This window comes from Corylus avellana, chromosome ca10 (assembly GCF_901000735.1).
Source record: "Corylus avellana chromosome ca10, CavTom2PMs-1.0".
NCBI lineage: Eukaryota > Viridiplantae > Streptophyta > Magnoliopsida > Fagales > Betulaceae > Corylus > Corylus avellana.
The window spans coordinates 16,649,139-16,657,661 of NC_081550.1; the positions used below are offsets into that span (position 1 = coordinate 16,649,139).

Below are 8,523 nucleotides of genomic sequence, written 5' to 3' on the forward strand. Positions count from 1 at the left end.
ATTTATGCATTGTTGAGGATTTTACTCGTTACTCTTGGTTTTTTCCATTAACTTCTAAATCTTATGTATTTTCCACATTTGTCACATTTTGAACTTTAGTAGAAATGTTTTTTAATCTCCCCATTAAATCAGTCCAAATCAATGGAGGAGGAGAATTTATTCCCCTACAACGTTATTTCAGCTCTGTAGGTATCAACCATAGGCAAACATGTCCTTACACCCATCATCAAAATGGGAGTATGGAACGCAAACATCGCCATATTGTTGATACCGGCTTAACTCTTCTTTCTCACTCCAAAGTCCCATTTCAATTATGGGATGAAGCTTTGGACACTACCACTTTTCTAATTAATCATTTGCCTTCATCCATCAATAAACAAAAATCACCATTTGAATTATTATTTGGTGATATTCTAGATTATAAATTTCTCAACACTTTTGGATATGAGTGTTTTCCCTACTTAAGACCGTATAACACAAACAAATTTTCTTTCCGATCCAAATCGTGTGTGTTCTTGGGATATAGCAAACCCCATACTGGTTATAAATGCCTTGATATTCTCACTGGAGAAATCTTTCTTGCCAGGTGTGTTATCTTCAACGAGTCAGTCTTTCCATTTCAAAATTTTTCCTCATCCTTATCTCGACCCAAACCGGTCCCATGCTCATTCGAAATTCCCTCTTCACTCCCATGAGTATTCTCTTTGCACAATGGTTCTCGACGAGTCTCTCATTTGCACAACAAGTCTTCACATACACGGTCTCCCTTGTTGCACAGCACACGGTCATCTTCTTTTCACAATAGGCTTCCACATACATGGTCCCCTTTGCACAATAAGTCATCCTCTCAAAGGTCTCTTTCACTTCAAGATTTCCCTCCATTATCTAAGCCTATTTTGTCTCCTAATGTGTCATCTCCCAACAAACCCGCGTCCTACAAATCACTCATTTGCCAAGCAAGTCACTATCTACACGGTCCTTCACTCAAAATTCCTCTCCATTATCTGAATTTTTTTTTTTTTTTGTGTCTCACTTTCTTACACATACACAAGTGTCCCCTTTGCAAAGCAAGTCAACATCTAAAAGGTCTCTTTCACTTCAAGATTCCTCTCCTTTGCACAAGTCTCTCACGCACCAGCCCATATCTCCAAGAACCATGTCTCATCCTATTTCATCTCTCCACAGTCCACGCGTCCCAATCTCAAATCACTCCTGACACAACTGAATCATTGCCTCCTGCATCATCTACTGAACAACCTAACACCTGTGACTCTACCCACACTACAGAAAATGACACCCAAGCTGCCAGACCTGTGCTCCTTCTCCCATTGGTTGCATCCATGACTTTCCCACCCGTGATATCTCCCATAGCTCCCCTTTGAACCCAGAGCATGGTCACTCATTCTCAAAACAATATCCATCAACCAAAATTTCCAACAGATGGTAGCATTTCATATCCTCTACCTCATGCCTTAAATACCTCTCTCACTACCCATGATACAGAACCCACATGCTTCACCTCTACCTCCAAACACCAAGAATGGCATACTGCAATGACAGAAGAGTTCAATGCTTTCATAAAAAAATGGGACATGGGATTTAGTTCCTTACAACCCCTCTATGAATTTTGTTGGAGCAAAATGGGTCTTTCATCTCAAGAGAAAGGCTGATGATAGTATTGAAAGATATAAAGCTCGCCTTGTTAACAAAGGCTTTCATCAGCAACTGGGTATTGATTTTGGAGACACCTACAGTCCAGTAGTTAAGCCAATAACTATTAGAACTGTCCTTTCACTTGGATTAAACAGATTAATATGAGTAATGCATTTCTCCATGACTTTCTTCAAGAATCTATATTCATGGTCCAAGCTCCTGGATTTATTGATGTTAATGCACCCTTTGTTGTTTGTCATCTCAAGAAACCTATCTATGGATTAAAGCAAGCTCTTAGAGCATGGTTTCAATGTCTCAGCTCTAAGCTTCTTGATCTTGGTTTTCATGGATCTCAGTCTGACAGTTCATTATTCATTTTTTCTGAAGGCAGTGTTTGACTTTTTGTTCTTGTGTACGTTGACGACATTATTCTCACAGGCTTTTCTCCCACTGCAATTAACAGTCTCATTCAACAGCTCTATACAGAATTTCCAATCAAGGATCTTGGAAAGTTGAACTTCTTCTTAGGGGTGAAGGTCTTTCGGTCTACTGTTGGAATTCACCCCTGTCAGCAAAGGTATATTTTTGATATTCTTAAACCTGCCAACATGTCACTAGCAAAAGCTATTACATCTCCCATGTCATCCTCTGCCACTCTCAGCAAATTTGATGGTGTAAAGTTTGATGATGCAACTCTTTATCGGAGTATAGTTGGCGCCTTGTAGTACTTGTCCATCACAAGACCTAGCATTGCCTTTGCTGCCAGTAAGGTATCTTAGTTCATGAATGAGCCACAAGGCACCCACTGGTCTGCTGTCAAGCAAATACTACGCTACTTGAAGCACACTATTGATCATGGTCTTCTTATAAAAAAATGCTCATCAAATCAACTATTTGCCTTTTCGAATGCGGATTGGGCAGGTTGCCTGGATAACAGACGTTCCACTTCTGGTTTCTGTATTTTTCTTGGCTTTAATCTATTTTCATGGAGCTCCAAAAAGTAACCCACAGTGTCTCACTCAACCACAGAATTCAAGTATAAATTCATGGCAAACACTGCTGCAAACTTATGTTGGCTTCAATCTCTCCTCAATGAGTTAGGTGTTTTCCTTCCGACTGCTCAAATATTATTCTGTGATAACATTGGTGCTACCTATTTGTCGGCAAATCCAGTCTTTCATACAAGGAGCAAGCATATTGCCATTGACTATCACTTTGTACGGGATCGAGTTGAAACCAAAAGTCTCATCGTCAAGTTCCTCTCCAGCAAAGATCAAATTGCCAATGTCTTAACCAAGCCTCTTGTTGCAGCTCAGTTCAATTTTCTAACGACCAATCTCAACGTCTTTGTCCCTCCGTCTCGATTGCGGGGGCATATTGGAACACATCCTTATCCACAGCTCACAAGTCATTCAAAGTCTTAGCACAACTAAAAGTTCTATCATTCTCAGTTTGAATTCAAATAGTACAAATTAGATAACTTGAATTCTAACAGTACAGATTAGTTAATTGTAAATTTAACTTTCAAATATTGTAATCTTGTTATTCTTCGTCTATATATGAAACAAGACCCAATGTGAATACTTGGGCTGTTTAAACAAATATTACGTAACATAATGCACATTAGTTCACAAATCTAATGGTTGATTTGTAAGATGAGATGTAGAAAATATAGAAAAAATATTGACAATAAGCATTTCTCTTTTGAAAACATTGTTGTTCAATCTCCTTACAGACCAATTGCTTAGTTGTGGTGATTCGGATAGTTATCAATTTGCTTTTTCGGATTGTAAATGTGACAAATTTATTTGAGGTGTACCTGCCAAAGTAAGTGGGTTGACTGTCCAAGATTTGTTTGGACAGGTGGCTCACATTTATTGTTCGAATTACTAGACAACAAAGTTATTCTAAATCTCAATCTAGTTGTGCAACATCTCAGCTACTTGGGATTTTATTATATATTAATGTGATTAGCTCTGTATACAAAGTTTCTATTTTTATTAAAAAGAAAAATAACTTAAGCCATTGTGGTGTTTGCGTCCGATGGATTCTAAAGCATTTTGAGAATGCAACCACTATCTCGCCTTCATATAAAAAATTGGAATTGGAATTTTACTTAGAATAACCTAGATTGAAAAAAAAATGATAAAATTAATGATTAAGATTTAACAAAAGTTACAAAAATAGAGCAAGTGAAAATGAAAAATGAAAGGAGAGCCATTTCTCTTCTTATTTTCAGCGAAGATCGGCAATCTGAAGAAACAAGCAGTTGAAGCAGTGAAAGGAGACTAGTTGGAGCGATGAGCAGCGTAATTGGCCAGAGCAACCAACGGCGCCGCCTTCTCAGGGTCAAACCCGGAGAGCTGATCCCGGGCATCGTCCTTCAGTTTCTCTGCAAATTCTCTCGACTTCTCGATGCCCATCAGCTTCGGATACGTGGCCTTATCAGCCACCAAGTCCTTCCCTGCCGTTTTTCCCAGTTCCACCGACGATTTTGTCATGTCAAGAATGTCATCCACTACCTGATAAAGCAACCCAGTGTATCTCGCGAAAGCCCTCAGTCTCTCAATCTCCTCATCGGAACCTCCTCCCAGTACGGCTCCGAGAACCGCAGTCCCTTCCACCATGGCCGCGGTCTTGCGCAGATGGATGAGCTCGAGGTGCTCCAAGGTCACGTCAGAAATTCCCTTTGAACTTATATCAAAAACTTGGCCGCCAACAACCCCTTCGGGCCCAATGAATCTCGCGAGCTCCCCAATCCCACGGACGATCCTCTCCGGCGGCACGCCCACAGTGAACGCCGCTATGTGCTCGAACGCCTTTGCCAAGAGGGCATCGCCGGCGAGAACCGCCAAGGCCTCGCCGAAGACCTTGTGGCTCGTGGGCTTTCCGCGGCGGAGATCGTCGTTGTCCATGCAAGGAAGGTCGTCGTGGATCAGAGACATGGTGTGGATCATCTCCACAGCGCAAGCGGCTGCTATCGCCATGCTTTCGGTGCCACCGACGAGCTCGCAGGCGGCGATGCAGAGGATGGGGCAGACTCGCTTGCCGCCGGCGAGGAGGGAGTAGCGCATGGCCTCGTAGAGCTTCCGGGGCTCTTTCAGCGAAACGGCGGCGTCTAGAGCTTGGTTGATGGCGTTGACTTTTTGGGCCATGTAGTTTTTGAAACTGAAGGTGGGGTATGAGCTTTCCATGGTCAAACACCGCTGAGTCAGAGAGAGATGAAAAGGGAAGATGGCTCGTCGCCTTCTGAGAATGCCAAGAAAATATACCAAAAATGGAAATTTGACTCATCTACCCACCCAGCAAATGTTTTTCATTTTTTCTTTTTAAATTTTTTGATAAAAATATGTAGCATTATTAGTTGTGCAGACAGTTGAAGAGTTTCAGAGGCCAAGAGAAACTTGGACCAACACGCTGAAGATGGAAGAAGGGGACAAGATTGGTACATTTAAGTTATTTAAGTACTAATCTTTCTTTTCTGCTAAAAAAAACTTATATTTCTTTTCTTCTTTATTCACATTTCTTTTGTAAATGAACTAAAATCCTCATAGGGATCTAATACAATAGAAATATGCCTGTTATGTTTGAAGATAGGGATAACAATTTGTATTCACTTGTAGGAGGGTTCGGGTCATGACGAAATATCTGTATAAGATTATATAGGTAAACTTTAACACAACCATTTTAATTAAACGGGTCAAACCTTTTAACCTTAACCCTCTAATTTTGTATTGAGTTCGTGCCGAGTTCATCAACTCTAACCCTTTTAATTTGATATTGGGTTCGTGTCAAGTTTGCAGATAGTGTCAAAAATTGCCGACCATATCCGAAAGATATCGAATCTCCTATTCTTTTAAATTACAAAGATTACTGAGATAAAAATGCATTTTATTCTTGCCAAATTCGTTCAAATAAAACTCAACTGGGAGTCATTTGTTATAAACGCATACTACAACTACAAAGAAGTTGTTTGTCACCGTTGACACCTAAGTAGTTATTTGTAACAACTTCAAAGATAAATCTTGTAATTTTTCAACTTTTAAAAGAATAAAATCATATTTTTTATCTAACAACTATTCCACAATTATGCATGACAATTTCAACTAATTTTTGAATATTTTATTAACCATGATTGATCTAAAAATTAAGGGTAAAGTCCATTTAACCTCCTTAAACTACCACCCTAATGATAATCTACCACCCAAACTATTAATTGTGACAATTTACCCTTCAAACTATCAAAACAATGACAATGTACCCTCACTTTTAACAAAATGACGAAATTACCCTTACTAAAATAAAAACAAAATTACTAAAATTTATTTATTTTTTCAAAATTTTAAGGGTATTTTTGTCTTATTAAAAATTATATAGGGATAATTTCATGACTTTGTTAGTATTAGGGGGTACATTGTCATTGTTTTGGTAATTTGGAGGATAAATTGTCGTAATTGATAGTTTGTGAGATAGATTGTTATTGGGATAGTAATTTGAGAGAGATAAGTGGACTTTATCCAAAAATTAATTAAAACTGACAAATCATAATTATAAAATAAAAATATAATTTTTAGCACAACTTAAAAAAAAAAAAATCTACTAGGGGATCTAGGGGATCAAGGCAAACTTGTGATGGGTCAGAAAACTTGAAAGGCTAGATTATGGGAAGGCCGGTTCTTGTTCTCTCGATTCCAGATGCTACGGGGCCCAATGGGTAGTAAAATGTGGTTACACTTGGGTCTTGTGCCTATTTCGCCACCTAGAGCTTTTTAAAGAAGCGGAAACAACCTATCACCAATTCGGACCAATTTGCCCCACGGCCCATGAAAGAAGTGGATCAAGCATTCCTCACTTCATGTGTTTCATTTTCACAATTTTACCACTCACCCATAAAATTAAAATCAGCTCAATAACTATCAAATTATTTAATTCCACATCACTTTTTTTCTCTCCCTACTTTTTTTTTTTTTTTTTTTTAACAAAATGATAAGAAGAGAAATGATAGCACTCTTTTCCGCCGCCACCTTCCGAGTAATTTGGTGACACAATTAAATGGACACAATTATTATTATTATTTTTTTTCTAATTGAAGAAGGAACATTCTGAAACATCATACCCGAAGCTAAAAGATTAAAGCTATAGCTAAAAGATTACACATCAAAGACGCTAAACATTCGTTAACCTATAACTAATCTTTAGTTGGAATAACAAATTTGCTCTAGGCAGACACAAACTAATGTATAAGTAGCTCTTATTGCTTGACCTGAAATCTCGACCCTGAGATCAAAAGGACCCCATGCCAACACACATCCTCCTCGACCCGAAAGCTATGATATCGTTCACATCCACAACTCCAAGAATCTGGACCAAAATAACAAACGAGCAGATCAAGAAAGAGAACATAACCTAATTACAAGCAAGAAAAACAAGGAAAAGTAACACAACCCAATTAAAATACAAAAAAAGTCAAAGCAATACAACCGAAAATTGCAACCACGTAAGAATGACACAATTCCAACCCCTTTTTCCTACAACACAATCCAACTCGTGGACTTTGGAGAAAGAAAGAAAGAAAGAACCCATAAAAAAACAAACACTCATTTAGAACCCTTGCGAAATGCTCTGGAAGCTGCCTGCCTAGCTTTTGACTATGAAACAAACACTCATTTTTTTTCTTTCTTTTTTTCTAAGTTGTTCACACGTGACAGACTATATATGATTGTGAGCGTAATCCAACACCCTGCCTTTTGAACTTATCATCACTAATTTTATTTTAATTTATTAGTATACGTTTTTTCCACGTCAAACTTCTGGAGTAGACGTTTGTGGTGCTATAATAATAATAATTGTAAAGATGGATGGTTTATTAATTATTAATATTATTTAGTTTTCGACTTTCAATGTCGACCCTTTTGCGGCGAAGGATGGGATGTGAGTGAGTGAGGCTTGTCTTGTCTTTGAAAAATGAGACATTTCCAGTGTCTTTTCCTAGGAGGACACACAACATCCAACTCATGACTTTTGGAGAATAGAATTTGGCAAAGCATGCGGCCCTGCTGTTTACTGCGCAATGCCGCGGAAGCTGCGTACATTACCTAACCACCATTTCCTTTCTTTTATATATATATATATATATAAAAGATCGGTTATTTAACTATAACTATCTTTAAAGGCCATAGAGAAACGAATTTCAGGTCAATCAAGGCCTATAAATTTGTGCAGGAAAAACCTGTTCCTGCTAGGTTAGTTAGAATATTGAGAAAGATCGATGGAGCAAAGATGGTGATTTTTTATTTATTTATATCATATTCTTGTATTTTTTACCCTCTCCTTTGAGGGTCTATTTATTAATATTGAAATGATACACGAATCAGTGGCAAGAAAGTAGTTTGTGTATCCATGATCAAATTGTGAACATTCATTTGGAAAATGTATGTATATCTTTCTTCGTGCCTTATTTCGTTCTGATAGACTCTTATGGTTTTCTTAAATCTTTGTTTGAATGCTAACATCTTTGCTGGTATTTTTTCTTATACACTTCCATGTATACTGTGTTGTAGTACCTTTAGGGTAGTGCTAAAGGTACTACAACTTTTATTATAAAGTCGTTTATAAATTAATGTGACAGTTTACTTAACAATACAAGTGCTATTAGAAGTATTACGAGTTTCCTTAGGAAAAAGAAGGTTAGGGTTGGGTTGGAATTTGGAAAGGTAGAAAAATGGATTTATGATGGTATTTGGACAAAATGCAAGGAAGGAGATATGTATGTGAGAGAGAGAGAGAGACCAAATTTTGTTATGGAATTTTTTAGGGGTGTAAAAAATTACCGGGAAACCGGAACCAGAATTGGAACCGGAAAACCAGGAA

The 8,523-nt window shown here is 38.0% G+C and overlaps 1 protein-coding gene across 1 annotated transcript; it reads right to left on the reverse strand.

Moving 5' to 3' along the window:
* Positions 1-3,893: 3,893 nt before the first annotated feature.
* On the reverse strand, positions 3,894-4,906 carry LOC132164388 (geranylgeranyl pyrophosphate synthase, chloroplastic-like). Its single transcript, XM_059574896.1, has one exon. It carries the CDS (start codon positions 4,845-4,847, stop codon positions 3,942-3,944), a length of 906 nt encoding a protein of 301 aa, XP_059430879.1. The 5' UTR covers positions 4,848-4,906; the 3' UTR covers positions 3,894-3,941.
* Positions 4,907-8,523: the final 3,617 nt, after the last annotated feature.

Excerpts from the sequence above, each read along its gene's own strand:
- LOC132164388 (XM_059574896.1), bottom strand. The coding sequence starts at position 4,847 with ATGGAAAGCTCATACCCCACCTTCAGTTTCAAAAACTACATGGCCCAA.